General features: G+C 38.5%; 2 protein-coding genes across 2 annotated transcripts; both read left to right on the top strand.

The window, feature by feature from the left end:
- Nucleotides 1-303: 303 nt before the first annotated feature.
- DEFB115 (defensin beta 115) lies at nt 304-2,871 on the top strand. The gene is made up of 3 exons (XM_023508502.1): nt 304-406; nt 2,203-2,358; nt 2,825-2,871. The coding sequence occupies exons 1-3, from the start codon at nt 304-306 to the stop codon at nt 2,869-2,871; spliced, it is 306 nt and encodes a 101-aa protein (XP_023364270.1).
- A 5,298-nt stretch (nt 2,872-8,169) lies between these two features.
- On the top strand, nt 8,170-8,817 carry LOC111721734 (HAUS augmin-like complex subunit 2). The gene has a single exon (XM_023508493.1). The coding sequence runs from the start codon at nt 8,227-8,229 to the stop codon at nt 8,776-8,778; it is 552 nt and encodes a 183-aa protein (XP_023364261.1). The 5' UTR covers nt 8,170-8,226; the 3' UTR covers nt 8,779-8,817.
- Nucleotides 8,818-16,649: the final 7,832 nt, after the last annotated feature.

Here is a 16,649-nt window from a genome sequence, read left to right as displayed (position 1 = left end):
AATGAACTCCAACAGGGAGAAACAGGAAAGCCTCCTTGGGGAGAGGGTTTGTCCTCTCCACAATGCCACAGGCTTGTGGAGAACATGTACCTCCTTCGCTAAGGTCCTTCGCCCTCCCAGAGGATGTCTAGAGCAGGACACTGAGCACTGGATGATGCAGTTCTGATGATACAGAACTTACAGTGCTGAGCTGCAGGCTGAGGCTCTGGGTGATGTAACACTCTGCCCTTCTCTAATTTGTTGTCTGTGACTCAACCCTACCTGGGTCAATAAAATGCAGAGTGCAGAGCCAGCTTTCCCAGCATGTTCAGTATGCAAGCTTTTCAGTCCTCACCCTTCTCAGGAGACATTAAACTCTTGTTCCTGGCCTTAGCTGTCCTTGTTGTCCTGGCTGAGACTTCCTCAGGTAAACAGAACTGTGGAGAGGAGGGGAAAGGGAGCGAGAACGGGGTCCTACCCATGGAATCATTGGAAAACTGAACACATGGAGGAAAGAGAACAGCCCATGGGGCTAGATGAGATCTGACAAAAAGCCATGTAATAATGGGCGGTGCCTGTGGCTCAAAGCAGTAGGGCGCAGGCCCCATATGCTGGAGGTGGCAGGTTCAAACCCAGCCCCAGCCAAAAACTGCAAAAAAGAAAAAAAAAAGCCATGTAATAATTATGCCCTCATAAAAGGGGCAGTCTGCCACCCCAGACCTTTGATGGTGCTTCTCCCTGGGAACCTGGAGAATATCCACAGAGGCCAAAGTGTTTTATCTGATGTCCCTTCTAATGCAGAAGCAGCCTCAGCACCCCCAGAGTCCTTAACACTTCTGGCCCAAATGTCAACACTTTCATCCCAGGTGCCTGTCTCTTCACCCCCACTCTCCAGTTGACACCACCTCTTGCAGTAAATAGTCTCATGATTTCATCTCTCCTTTGCTGTTTGTCTTTGAAACCTCCTTTAAAGCAAGCAGAGGAGGCATTTTACTTTTCTTGGAATACGTGGTGAAAAATTTGTAGGTGGATGTCACGTATCTACAGGTTTGTAAAAAGTGAGTTCAAAATATGGAGCTGGGGTCACACTAAAAGATTCTGATTTCACATTGAACATGGCCAAAGGTCTCTAACTATGAGTCTTCATGGCCAGGTGGTGAATAAGTTTCCAATGAAAAAATTTTCCCCTAAGGCTTCCTAGAGACTCTAAAACTTATTGTTTTTAATTATGTGATTACTTTTCAGGTTACTGTTGTTGGAAGTCACATTTTCTCTTGGATCAGCTTTTCAAGCTGATAGTCTTTGCCCATTACTCAGCAGTTGTTCCAGAAACAAAAAGGGTTTTTGGGCTAACCCTGAGTCGTGGTTTGAGCTTCCCTTGAACTCTGATGAGGGCAGAGGAATAGAGGAGGAAGTCATATACCTGTGTGAGTGACACTTTGGAGAAAGGATCTGCATATTGACTCATGAGTAGATTAGAAAAGTAAGAGTCAATCAATATGGGGTGATTTTTCTGGTCTGAACAGCCCGGAGAGAAGGCAATTAGGGATTATCTCCCAGAAGGGGATTTAGAGGAAAAGGCAAGTAGAAAAAATCTGTAATTTAAACTAAGACTTCATAATCTCTCCACTGAACCCAATGTGCTGGGGAGCTAGGTCTGCGGTCTACATTGACCCAGGTAGGGCTGAGTCCCAGACAATGAATCAGAGAAGGACAGAGTATTACACCACCCTGAACATCGGCCTGCAACTCAGCATTGCATATTGACCATCCAACGTTTAGGGTCCTGCTCTACAGAACAGCGCCTGGGATATAGTACATGCTCGACTAATTCCTATGGGATAAATAACGAGTGGAGAGAGGGGAAGCAGATGGCTGAGAGCTTTGGTGCACTTCTTGGCAAATACCTAGATTTAGAGAGGAGATAGAACCCAAGTTAGTGAGATTGTGAAAAATGACGGATGAAAACATCACAAGCACAGGATAAAACTCAACTGGAGCTGGTTAGAGGATAGGAGTTAACTCTCCGTATCCACACATGTCATCACCAGCAGGAAGCATTCTGCATACAGTGATTTATAGCCTTCCAAAGAATGCCATTAAGGGTCAAAATCAATTATTCCTCGCTAACCATTTTTACTACTGCTATCACCAACATTCTTAGTATATAACAGTATTGATTTTTCCAAGTATTTATATACTCATCTCTGTTTATTTTGGTAGATGGATGGGCCAGAAAGTGCTCATATGGAATGGGCAGATGCAGGAAAACATGCAAAGAACTTGAGAGGAAGAAAGAAAAATGTGGGGGAAGGTATTTTTGCTGCATCCCTGGAAACTTTAGACTATCAGACTTTTGCAAGGATAAAGATGCAGTGGGTGAGCTACGTATCTATTTGAGACTTCTAACTTTCAAATTTTAGTAGTCATTTTGAGTCAATGAAATGGATATCTGGGATACTTCCATGGAGCTTAGATCCCTATCGAGTCTTCACAGGGTCCAGTAAAGAAAATATACTCATTCCTCTTATTAATATATCTCTCTAGCTTTCTATAGCCCAGCAATCTCTACATTGTCCCAGATGACTGATAATGGATGTCCCATGGTAAGGAAATTTTATAGCTCTCACAGTAAGGACATTTGATAGGATTTAGATCTTGAATTCCTCAGCCTCTGAGCAGGTGCTAGTAGGTCTCCAAATGTAGACATTTTCCAGGTTAATAACCAAGAGTCTTTAAAATTTTTTATTTTTATTTTTGGTGTGTCATTTCATTTATTATTTTTTTTTATTGCAGAGTGATACGAGGGTACACATGTGTAGGTTACGTTCTTTTCATTTCTAAGGTGAAGTTCAAGTTGCAGTTGAACCCTTCACCCAGGGGGCCTGCTGAACAGCCTCACACTGTGCACATTAATGAAATCCCACCAATCACCCTCCTCCTTTCCCCTCTCCTCTCTTTCCTCTACCTTCCCCCTCGCTAGAATATACTTCTGTTTGTCTTTTATGTGGGCTTATAGTTGTTTATATGTTGGTTTCACATTAGAATTGAGTACACTGGATACTTGTTTTTCCAGTCTTGTGATAGTTGACTAAGAAGAATGTATTTTCAACTCAGTCCAGGTAAACATGAAAGATGTAAAGTCTGCATCTTTTCTTATGGCTGAATAATATACATATACAACACTTTATTAATCCATTCATGGATTGATTCCATGTCTTAGGAATTGTGAACTGAGTTACGATAAACATTCTATTGCAAATGATGGCAAAATGTGGTAAAATGATTTTTTTTTTCCTGGATAGATACCTAATAACGGGGATTGCAGGATCAAATGGAAGGTCAAGTTTCAGTTCTTTGAAAAGTCTCTATACTTCTTTCCATAGAGGTTGTTTGCAATCCCACCAGCAGTGCAAAAGTGTTTCCTTTTCTCCACATCCATGCCAGCATCTGTTGTTATCAGCCTTTGTTAGATTTATAGCATGCAAATAACTTCTCTCATTCTGAAGATTGTCTGTTTGCTTTAGTTGTGGTCTCCTTAGCTGTGCAGAAGCTTTTTAGCTTGACCATGTCCCATTTATTTATTTTCCGTTTAGTAGCCAAGATTCTTATCTAATGTCTCACCCTGGAGAAATGAAATAAAATAATGGGACCCTGAAGGCTTCCTTTTGCCTTTCGGTTCAAGGCTCTGACTTATAATCTCACTCTGGAAATCAGTCTCTTACTTCAAGTTCCTAATCACACTAGACTGTCCAAGGATTGCAGTGCCCTTTGACCAGGGGACAACTACTCCTGCCCCTACCAAATGGAAGGGAAAAATCAGGTTTTTTTTTTTTTAATTATTTGTTTTGTTTTTTAAAAAGCCTAACATTTCCTTAGAACTCATCCTAGGTACTTTACACAAATAACCTCATTTGTCCTAACAATAGCTCTGTGAGATAGAAACTATGTCAGATTATATCCCCTTTGCCAGAAAGGGAAACTAAGTCATGAGAGTTTAAACAACTTGCCCTAAATGGCACAGTTAAGTTCAGCATCAGGACTTTGAACCCACAATGTCTGGGTTCAGACACGGTGCTTCCTCAGAATGGAAAAAGATTGCTCCAGTAAGCAAAGTTTGACTTTACTCTTCCCACCTACAACTAAACTCCTAAATGGGGAAGGTGTGGTGAAAGGAATATCTTTATGTGCCCTCTTATGGTAAAATATATAATGAACCCAGCTCTGACTGGTAACTAAGTACAAATAGAGATTATCCTAGGGTGCACTTGTAGGAGAAGCAGTTCCAATTTTGCAGACAGTCTCAGTTCAGAGGTGGATGCCAGTGAAGTCTAAAGTTAAAAATTATCCCTAGCCTCTGGAGAACACATCATAAACTAAAGGCAAGGTACAGGGATCATCACCATAATGGCAGCCACTAACTCTTCAAGCCATTTCTCAAGGGACATTCATATCACTTCTTTCGTTTTCCCTTAGTGTAATTCTATGAGGCAACATTCATGTCCTGACCTTAAAAGATGTCCTTGGGGTATCTGGAAGATGGATCAGAAACTGAGTCTCAGATTCGCTATGCACAGTGATTCCAATCAGTACTTCAACTTCAACCCAGACCGCATTGATCGATGACTGCAGAAAATCCTTAGAAGGTAAGCATTCCTGAATTAAGAGCTTGTAGTACATATATTTTTGGTTACAGAAATTATGCCCACAGATGGACCTAGGAGTCTTAGAGAGTTTTGTAAACATGATCCCAGGCCCATAATCCTAGAGAAGTGAGAGGGTACAGAGAAAATTCAGATGCACAAATAGGATAGGGCTAAGTCTTCCTACTACTCTGGGCCACAGTTTGACCATCTTCAAAATGGAAATGTTGGGCTGGATTATAAAGTTCTTATGCCTTTAACCCTTGAGGCCCTCTTCATTCTTTAAGTTATGGTGAAAATCCACTCTCTACCTATGACTTCACAAGATGCTCAGAGAACAAAAGCATGGAGGATAAAGAGAGAGACTGGGAAATAGGGAAGGTGGCCTCCATCTGAGTACATAAACTATAGTCCGAAAATACACCTTAGACACCTTCTTGTTCCACAGCCCTCTACACTACTCACACATCATGTCAGCCACACAGACCTTCTGAATCTGCATCTGTAGCACCTGCTCTCCATCCCTGCCTCTACTAGTTCTATTCAGCCACACCCTTTCCTTGCCCATTGATATGAAAGGAATTTTGTTGCCCTCCCCTGACCCCAAATATGTTGAAATCAGAACCCTGATGACCTCAAAAAGTGATTGTATTTGGAGACAGGATCTTTAAAGAGGTAAGTAAATTAAAATGAGGTCATTAAAGTGGGTCTTAATCCAATGTGACTGATGTCTGTGCAAAAAAAGATTAGGACCTAACCATTTTGCATATAATTATGATGCACAGGAAGAAGAACCATATGAAGACCCAGGGAGAAGATGGCCAAGGAGAGAAAGTTCAGAAGAAACCAATTCTATTGACCCCTTGAGCTTAGATTTTTAGCCTCCAGAATTGTGAGAAAATAAATTTCTCTCGTCTAGCTACCTGCTGTTGGCTCTTTGTTATGATGGCCCTGGAAGACTGATGCAGATCTACTGTAGCATGCACACCACACCCCATTGGTCTCTTTTTCTCTCTTCCCAGCTTCAACTCACTCCAGTCTTTCCATACGGTTGTCAGAGGAACATCTCTGAAGTTCAAATTTGACAGTTTTCTTTTTCTTCTCAAGCCCTTCAAAAGCTATCCAACCCTTACAGGATTTAGTTCTAAACTTCCCATATGAAAATCCCCCACCCACCTCATAGTTGCCTCTATGGCTCCTCCTCCCTTTCAATCCCCACCATAGACCTCACTACCAACCTGTGTTCTTGGTAATTGATTAATCTATCTTCTTGCCCTTCTTTTATAAGCTATCCCTTCTGCCTGGAAGGTTCTTCTTGCAAACCAGACCACCTCAGACCCCTCTGATGAGAGATTAAGTAAGGAAGAAAAGTCACCATAACAAAGAATATTTATTAATAAAAACAAACACCTATAAAATGAATTTCCACTCAAATATCTCACTCTCTTATTAGCCATGCCTCTCCCAAACCCAGAGGTCAATGTCTTCCTTGGTCTGATTATTTAAATCCAAAAAGGCACTGCAAATTATTTTGCAAAGTGACATTTGACTCTTGCTCAATAAGTAGGATTTTCTCTAGATGCTGACCAACATAAAATTGCTCTAATAATACACAAAGCCATTGATAAATGAGGATCCATGAAAGTTACATTAGCTGAAAATTGAAAAGAAAATCGACAAGAACGATGATGTAATAGGTACTTTAAAAAATATTGTTTGATGAATAAAGCATAAGGAAAAGCCCCAAGGAAAACTGATTGGAACCTGAAATGTTTTTGCAAATAACTATGATTGAGATGTGAAAAAAGGCAAACCTCCAGTGAAGTATTCTGTATCATAGTATCCTAGACTTTTTTAGAAAATTAAGAACATAGCCCACAAATGAACAATTCCATTCCTTGGTGAACTTATTATCTTAAGACAGTCATGTAAAAAAGTGCATGAATCTTAAATATAAAGATTCATGAAATTTCAAAATGTCACATCCCTATAACCAAGAAAAAGAACATTACCAGCAGTATGAAGCCCCCTCTTGCTTCATACCTAAAAGGTTACTATGATCCTGACTTCTATCAACCTAGTTTTTGTCTTAAAACAAAAACGAACCCATATCCCCAAAACCTATAACCCCCAAATCTCTTTTTGTTAATTAAAAGAAAATTAATAGCTTTAGAGATATAATTGTCCATTACTATGAACGATTATACAATACAAATCGGATAACCTAGAATAAACAGATAAATTGCTAGACATCAAAACCTACCAACACTGAATCATGAAGAACTAAAAAATCTGAACAGACCAATAAGGAGTAAAGAGATTGAATCAATAATAAAAGCTCCAATCAAAAAAAAGAAAAACCTCAGGACCTGATGGCTTCCTGTTGAATTCTACCAAACTTTCAAATAAAAACTAATACCAATCCTTCTGAAACTCTTCCAAACAGTTGAAGAGGAGGGAATACTTTGAAATTCATTTACAAAACTAAAATTACTCTAATACTAAAGCCAAAGAAATTACAAAAAAAATGACATTGAATATCTCTGATGAACATAGACTCAAAATTTATCCTCCCCAAATTCTAACAGCAGACCAAATTCAACAGCATATTAAAAAGGTCGTTCATCATGATCAAGAAGGCTACATCATTGAGATGCAAGAATGGTTCAACATTCCCAATTGAGTAAATATGATAAACTGTATTAATAGAATGAAGGACAGAAACCATACAATTTTCTCAACATACACAGAAAAAATGACTGGATAAAATTCAGCATCTCTTCATGATAAAAACCTCTTTAAAAACTAAGCATATAAACACAAAGGAGGTAAAGTCTCCATCTTTCTTTAGGGCTGCATAGTATTCCATGGTGTACATATACCACAGTTTATTGATCCATTTGTGGATCGATGGGCACTTGGGCTTCTTCCATGACCTGGCAATTATGAATTGGGCTGCAATAAACATTCTGATATCTTTATTGTAATGTGGAAAATGTTCTTCTTAGCAAAGTATCACAAGAATGGAAGAAAAAGTATCCAATGTACACATCCCTATTATGAAACTAATTTATAGTTCTCATATGAAAGCTATAACCTAATTATAGCCCAAGAATATGAGGAGGGGGAGGGGAGAAAGGCAGATGGGAGGAGGGGGGGTGATTGGAAAGATCACCTCTATGGTTTGTCTTACAAGGGTACCAGTGACTCTTTCTAAAAGTAGAGTATAAATGTCTTAACACAATAACTAAGTAAATATCATAAAGTCTATGTTAACCAGTTTGATGAAAATATTTCAAATTGTATATGAAAACACTACACTGTACCCCAGGATTGCATTAATGTACACAGCTATCATCTAATAAAAAATAAATAAATAAATAAATAAAAAGGAAAAAAAAACTAAGCATAGAAGAAACACACCTCAAAATAATGACTATAGATGACCAATCCACAGCCAAGATCATACATAATGGGGGAAAGTTGAAAGTATTTCTCAGACAGAATATGGCTGTGAGGTGGTGGTACCGGCTGCGGGAGTGAGATATTAAATATATCTAAGAAAACAGCTTCATGTTTTGTGAACTTCTCCAGACAACAGCAGATGACAGATATACAAGCTGAAATCTACCAGAAAAACCTGGAAATTGAACTCCTGAAACTAGCAAAAGACACGGAAGATGTTGTTCATTCTTTCTTTTTGGCTCCGAAGTGTCATACCCTGCAAAGCATGAATAATCATTTGGAAACAGTGTTAAAAGAGACGAGATCCCTCAGGCAAAGACTACTGAAACCCATGTGCCAGGAGAACTTACCTATTGAAGCCATTTATCAAAGATCTATGGTACATTTGCTGGAGTTGCCTGTGACTTTCATTGAGAAATTAGAAACTTATCTGGAAACAATTAGAAATGTACCTCATTTAGATGCAAATCTAAAGAAAATGAGCCAGGCTTTAGCAAAGATGGATGTTTTGGTGACGGAGACAGAAGAACTAGCAGAGCATATACTCAAGTGGCGAAAACAACGAAAGGAAGTTTCCTCATGTATCCCCAAACTATTAGCTGAAGAAAATGTTCTTCATAAACATGATATTATTACGTCTCCTTCACCTTCTACTTCTAAAGTTCATGCCCAAACTATTAATGCCAAATGATCTTCAACTTTATTTTTACTTAATTATATATACTCACATGAAGTCAAAAAAAAAAAAAAAAGTATTTCTCCTGGGCAGCGCCTGTGGCTCAGTGGGGAGGGCACCAACCCCATATACTTAGGGTGGCGGGTTCAAATCCGGCTGCGGCCAAACTGCAAGAACAACAACAAAATAGCCGGGTGTTGTGTCGGGCGCCTGTAGTCCCTGCTACTCAGGAGGCTAAGGCAAGAGAATCGCCTAAACCCAGGAGTTGGAGGTTGCTGTGAGCTGTGTGACGCCATGGCACTCTACTGAGGGCAACAAAGTGAGACTCTGCCTCTACAAAAAAACAAAACAAAACTATTTCTTCTAAGAACTGGAAAAGGACAAGAATGCCCACTTTCACCTCTCCTAGTCATCATAATACTAGAAGTCCTAGCCAGAGCAGACAGGCAGAAGAAAGAATAAAAGGCATCTAAATTGGAAAGAGCAATTCAAATTATCACTGTTCACTGATGATATGATCTTATATCCAGGAGAGCTGTAAAGACTCCACCAAAAATCTCTTTTATTTTATGAATGAGTTCAGTAACATTTCAGGACATAAAATCCGTGGACAAAAATTAGTAGTGTTTCTTTATGCGAATTATTATCTGTCTGAGAACCAAATCAAGAAAATCCTATTTACAGTAGCTACAGAGAAAATACATAGGAATAAATTTAACCAAGGCAGTGAAAAATCTCTACAAGAAAAATACAAAACAATGATGAAAGAAATTGAAGAGGACACAAACAAATGGCAAAACATCTCCTGCTCATGGATCATAATAACTAATATCACTAAAATGACCATGTTGCCTACCACAACCTATAGATTCAATGTACCAATACTACCAATACTAACATTTTTCATAGAATTAGAAAAACCATCTTAAAAATCACTTAAAAAGATTGCGAATAGCCAGTCAATCCTAAATCAAAAAGAATAAAACCTGAGGCATCACATTACCTGACTTCAACTTACACTACAAGGCTATGGTAACAAAAACAGCGTAGTACAGGTATAAAAATAGGCGCATAGATCAATGGAACAGCATAGAGAGCCTAGAAATAAAGCCACATCTTTATAACTAACTGATCTTTGGCAAAGTTGACAAAAACATAAGGAAATTACACTCTTTTCAAAAAAAATGGTATTGGGAAAATTGGGTTGCCATATGCAGAAGAATGAAACTCAACCCTCTCTCTCTGACCATAGACAAAAATCAACCCAAGATGAATGAAAGACTTGAACATAAATCAAGCACAGTAGCTTGTGCTTGTGGTCCCAGCTACTGAGCATGCTGAGGTGGGAGGATCACTTGAGCTCAGGAGTTTGAGTCTGCAGTGATCTCTGATCACGCCTCTGCACTCCAGCCTGGGTGGCAGAGTGAGACCCCTGCTCTGTAAAAAAATACTTTAATGTAAAACCTGAAACTATAAAAATACTAGAATAATGCCTGAATATTGGTCTAGGCAAAGAATTCGTGACTAAGACCCCAAAAGCACAGACCACAAAAACAAAAATAGACAAAGGAGACTTAATTAAACTAAAAATCCTTTGCATGTCAAAAGAAATAATCAACAGATGGAAAAGACAACCTGCAGAATGGGAGAAAATGTTTCCAAACTATGCACCCGACAAGGAACTAATGCCTAGAATATACGAAGAACTTAACAAAAACAACCAAATACTCCCCATCAAAAAGCAGGAATAGGAATGAATAGACATTTTTCAAAAGAAGCTATACAAAGGGCCCACAGGCATCACTAATCACCAGAGAAATGCAAATTCAAACCACAATGAGACATCTCTTACACTGGTCAGAATGACCATTGTTGAAAAGACAAAAAATAACAGACGTTGACAAGGATAGGGAGAAAAGGGAGCTCTCCTACACTGTTGGGTGGGAACGTAAATTAGTACAACCCCTATGGAAAACAGTATGGAGATTTCTCAAAGAACTAAAAGTAAAAATACTATTTACTCCAGCAACCCCATTACTGGGTATCTATCCCCCAAAAGGAAATCATTATATCAAAAAGATACCTGTGCTTGCTTGTTTGTCATAGCACTACTCACATAGCAAAGGTGTGGAATCAGACTAAGTATCTATCAGTGGATAATTAGATAAAGAAAATATGGGAGCTATATACATATATACACATCTACATACATACACACATATATACACACGTAAGTCATAGTATGTGTGAAATACTATTTAGCAATAAAAAAGGAATGAAATCATATCTTTTGCAGCAACATGGATAGAATTGGAGGTCATTATCTTAAGTAAAACAAGTCAGACAGAAAGACAAATACCATGTGCTATCACTGATAAGCTAAATGATGTGTAACCTGGACATAGAGTGTGAAATGATGGACTTGAAGACTCAGAAAGATAAGAGAGTGGAAGTGGGTGGATGATGAGAAATTACTTAATAAGTTCAAACATGTATTATTTTGGGTGATAGATACCTTAAACCCTTGAGTTCACCAGTGCACAATATATGCCTGTAACAAAATTATACTCGCATGCCCTAAACTTAGAGAAATTTTTTCAAAAGAGAAAATATTAATTAATTAATTAAATCCTGTGGAATTAACACAATAAACATTTTATTTTCTCAATAGTGTTGCAGACCCATATGGTACACAAGGATTTCTGGAAGTCTTTCTTCTGAGCTGTGATTCAGTGGTCTGATTCCCATCCATCATGTGACTCCACCATCTTAGAAAAATGTTCTTTACTCAGGGAAGAAGCCTGATCTTCAAGAAGCGGGCATCACTTCTCTCCACATCCCACTGGTCAGAATTTGCCATGTTGCCCCCATGTCGCTGCAAGAGAGGCTAGGATATGGAGTTTTAGGTACTCAGAGGAACAAATGAGATCGGTGAGGAATGACTGTCGTACTCTGCTGCCATTCTTAGGGCTCTCTAAAGGCTCTGACCACATCCTACTACCATGTACCTATAACTCAAAGAATACTTACCTGAAATGAATTACAAGGATATAGAACAAAGTTCCAATAATGCCGGTCATGACTCTTTGATAACTATGAAATATGGAAAGATGATGTATTTCTAAGATTTTTTTTCGTTTTCTCAGTGCCCCTGCTCTGCCAGCACCCCAATTACAGACTTCTAATGCTCACTGAATATTCCAGCACTGTCACATCAGTGTCTTCTTTCTCTATATTCAATAAATATTAGGTATCCCTAACAACCACAGAGAGCTAGATTTGGAACCTTCCTGCCTCCTGGTGGAAACATGTAGCCAGGACCAGAATCTTGAACCCTCATTTTCCAACCAGAATTTACTAGACTACTATGCTATTAATAGTTACCTTCTGCATAAGAGACCACATAAATCTTAGAGGCTTGAATCCATGATTTTATTTAGCTCATGATTCTGTGGATTGACTCAGCGATTCTCCAGGTCTGATCGAGTTTGGCTAATCTCTCTGGATTCCCTCAGCTGGCAGCCAAGTGGTGTTTGAGTGACCCAGGACAACCTCATTCTGTATCTGGGATTTAAACACATGTCATTTAGGGCACTGTCGGTTTTTTCTACATGGTTTCTCAACTTCCAGCAGGCTGGGTTGGATTCATGTACATGATGAGAAACAGGGATGTGGAGAAAAGGGAACTCGTATGCACTGTTGGTGGGAATATAAATGAGTACAACCCCTATGGAAAACAGTATGGAGATTTTAGGGTCACCGGGGCAGCAATTAGGTGTCACAGGTCACAGGTGCAGCTATTAGATAAAGCCCAAAGCATAGTAACTTTCCAAGTTTATGCTTGCAACATTTTTGCTAACACCCTGTCAGCCTAAGTTAGTCACCTGGTATATTAATTGGTTTAGTGTCACTATAACATAATACCCAGGGCTTGGTAATTAATAAAGGAAAAAGGTTTGTTTAGCTCATAGTTCTGTAGGCTGGGAAGTTCAAGGCCATGGTGCTGGCTTCTGGCAAGGTCACAGGGGGAGCAGGCATGTGTGAAAAAGGGACCAAACAGGAAGAGGAATCTCACTTCTTATAACAACCCACTCTTGTGGGAACTAATCCATTACCGTGTATGAGAACTCACTCACTCCTTTGAGATAACACTAATCTATTCAGAGAGGATCCAGCCCCATGACCCAAACACTTCCCACTAGGCCCTGTACCCTCAACACTGCTGTACCGGCAATTAAACTTCAACATGAGTTTTGGCAGGGATGAGCCACGTGCAAACCATAGCATTTGGCAAAAGCCACAGTGAAGTAGCAGCAAAAAGTTTTGTTGGGTTTTTTTTTGGCTGGGGCTGGGTTTGAGCCCACTACCTCCAGCATATGGGCCAGCACCCTACCCTTTTGAGCCATAGACACCACCCTGGCAAAAAGTTCTAAATGGAACTTAATGGAAAGATCAGCAACAGCCCAGGCAAGGGCATTGGTGCAGAGAGGGAAAGAACTGTCAGCCTTTTACAGTTTTTGATATTCACAGAGGATTTTCTTTATAGATCACCTTTACTTCAATAAATGCATTATTTTTATTAATAACTAATTTTATAACATATCAACTTCTGAATTACAATTGAATCTTTCTGTGATGATACATTAAGATTTCAAAGTATGTTCCTCACCATAGCCTGGCTCAACTTGAAAGATGCAACAGAAAGCCTCCCTCTGGATAGAATGTCTAACTCTTACTCTGATAAGTTTCAGAAAAATTATGCTTTCAAAGAATAAGGCTACAACAATTGGAGATCAACACATTGTGTGCAGTCTTGTGGAGTATCCTGGCCTTAGCTCTTAGTCTCTCAGGTCTTTTTTAAAAAAATGATCATCTAATTAAAGCATTAATATAACACATCTAAAGAATGGCACACAACCCTAAGTGTATAGTCTTATGAATTATCCCAAAATGAACAAGCCCATGTAACTATTACTCAAGTCAAGAAATAGAACTTTGGGCCGGGCACAGTGGCTCACACCTGTAATCCTAGCACTCTGGGAGGCTGAGGTGGGTGGATTGCTTGAGCTCACAAGTTCGAAACCAGCCTGAGCAAAAGCGAGACCCAATCTCTACTAGAAATAAAATACTGAGGCAAGAGGACTGCTTTAGCCCAAGTTGGAGGTTGTTGTAAGCTATGATGCCACGGCACTCTACCCAGGGTGACAGCTTGAGACTCTGTCTCAAAAAAAAAAAAAAAAAAAGAAATAGAACTTTGGGCTGGGCACAGTGGCTCATACCTGTAATCCTAGCAATCTGGGAAACCCAGACAGGAGGATCCCTTGAGCTCAGGAGTTCAAGTCCAGCCTGAGCAAAAGCAAGACCTTGTCTCTATTAAAAATAGAAAAATTATCTGGGTATTGTGGTGGGTGCCTGTAGTCCTGCTCAGGAGTCTGAGGCAGAAGGATTACTTGAACACAAGAGTGTGAGGTTGCCAGTGAACTAGGCTGAGGCCATGGTCCTTTTGCCTTAACAACAGAGTGAGACTGTCTAAAAAAAAGAAGAAGAAAAGAAATAGAACTTTGCCAGTATTGTACAACTTCATTTCTCTTTGTAAAAGTTATCACTTTCTCGACTTCTAATGTCATGTAACTTTTTTTTTTCTTTTTAAACTTTATATAAAAGGGAATTGTGTTTTTCTTTATTCATTGTATGGAGAAATAGTCTATTGATTTTCATTGCAACTGCAATGTAATATACTTAGACTGGTTGATGTACTTTAGCTCTAAGATAAATTATACTTTTATGAGCGTTCTTGACCATGTCTTTTGCTAAATATATGTATTCATTTTTTATGCCCATGAGTGGATTTGGTGAGACATAGGGAACACATATATTCAATTTTTTTATTTACATACCTATCTGCAGTATTTAAGGGTTCAGGTTGGTACACCTCCTTGGCAATGTACTGAATCATCATTGTTCAGTTACTTTGGGTTTAAATCTGCTTTTTCTTGGTAGCTGATAAGTATGGACACCCTGTCAAATATTTAGTGGTCATTTAGACACCCAGTTTTTTGAAGGGCCTGTTCACATCATTTTCACTTTCTGTGATAAGAAATCTGGAAAATATAATCTACTTTCCTTCAATCAGTAAAATATAATTTATAATCTAAAATATAAAAAGCACCGTCTTGGCTTTTTTGGTTGGAGTATTTTTCCAAATTTCATGGTTTCCACCCAAGTTCTCTCCTCCAACTATGAGTCTTTATAGAATAAAGGACAAATGCAGAATGTTGAAATACTCTTTTATAGTGGAAGGATTCAAGATAAAAGATTTCCAGAAGCAGAAAAGTTCGGTAATCTTCAGTAATAGGGTAAGAGTGAGGGGGTTGGCATTGTTTCCCGGCTGATATTCTCTGTTCTATTATAAACAAGTTTCACAGATGAACTCACGCAGCAACTTTTACCATTCGCACAGTAGTGTACTTCCTGTTCAGATTTTCTGCATTTCGATCTGCACCTTCCTTGATCCTCCTCGCATGTGACTCCACGCCTCATGTTCTGTCCTGAGGGCTTCATACCTCCTGGGAAATACATGGCTTTGGTTAGATTTATGCAATTATGACAACAGAAGCTGTAGAATGTTAAGTGCATAGGAACTGGGGTCAAATTCACTCAGATGGATGCAGGCACATGTGCACAATGCAGTTTATTCAGAGAGTCATAGCCTCAGGTGACCAGATTTTAACATTGGTGAAGTGGGACACCATTGACGGGGGATGGGGGGATAGTGGGAGGGGTAGTGAGGTGGGGTTCTTAATTAAAAATCTGATCTATATGGAGCAACAAAAATTTTCATAGAATGCAAAAATAGTATTGTAATACATATTTTTTAATTTCAATGTAAGTACAGTTTACAAATATAATACATTTAAAAAATTACATATAGTATTATTTTATTCTTTGGCATATTTGTCATTTGAGTGAATTTTTTTTAGTAGATTGTTGTCATTGTTTAAAAGGTCATGAAAATTTTCACAAGAATTTGTTAAATTATATTTCACACATAAAATGGCTTTCAAAGTCGCAACACTTAATTGTGATTTTTCTGATGTCCACACTTTATTTACTGTAGACAAAACACGTTCAGTGGCAGCATTAGTTCCTGGTAAGGACAGCACATATCCCACAATTTTTAGCTCATTATTGTATGGAACACGGTTTGTTTCAAAATGATGAAATATTTCTAACCATTTGTTCTCTATTGTGATTTTTGCTGATGCCCAAGATTAAACCTTTTCCTTATCAATATATTTTTTAAATAATGATACCTTGTAAATCGTTAAGTGTCACTTTCAAGGCCAGTGCTAGACTTTTTGCCGCCACTATAAAATATAAATAATACGAGTACTGTCTGCTAAATTCATGAAATAAATAAATTACTTACCTAAATTATCTGAATAGCTGATTTGTTAACATCACTTGTTTAACTAGCACTAGCACACAGTATGATGTGTATCGTCTGTGTACACATTTTGTAACAAAATGTGTAGACTGATGAAAGAAATGACTCATATCGAGTCAAAATGTATTTTTGACTCATATTGAGTCAAAAAAGACCCCAGATAGCCAAAGCAATGTTAAGTAAAATGTTTTTGTCATTTTGCTTAACAAGCGAAATGTTACAAAATGTTTTTGTCATTGCCAATGCCCAAAAATGCCATTGTTCATTAAGTCCAAACAATGGTGGTCGAATTCTAACAACTGATCAACAATGCGAACTTTGATACGCAGTTCTCGATAATCAGTTCTCAACAATTATTTGTTATTATTAAAGTTTAACATTATAAAATTAACAAAAATAATACAAAACTCATATCCTGGCAAAATAGCCACATGGCAGC

Source organism: Otolemur garnettii, unplaced genomic scaffold (genome assembly GCF_000181295.1).
Source record: "Otolemur garnettii isolate 467f Iridium unplaced genomic scaffold, OtoGar3 scaffold00251, whole genome shotgun sequence".
Taxonomy (NCBI): domain Eukaryota; kingdom Metazoa; phylum Chordata; class Mammalia; order Primates; family Galagidae; genus Otolemur; species Otolemur garnettii.
Note: the sequence above shows the minus strand (reverse complement) of the source record. Positions and strands in the feature narration are given on the sequence as shown.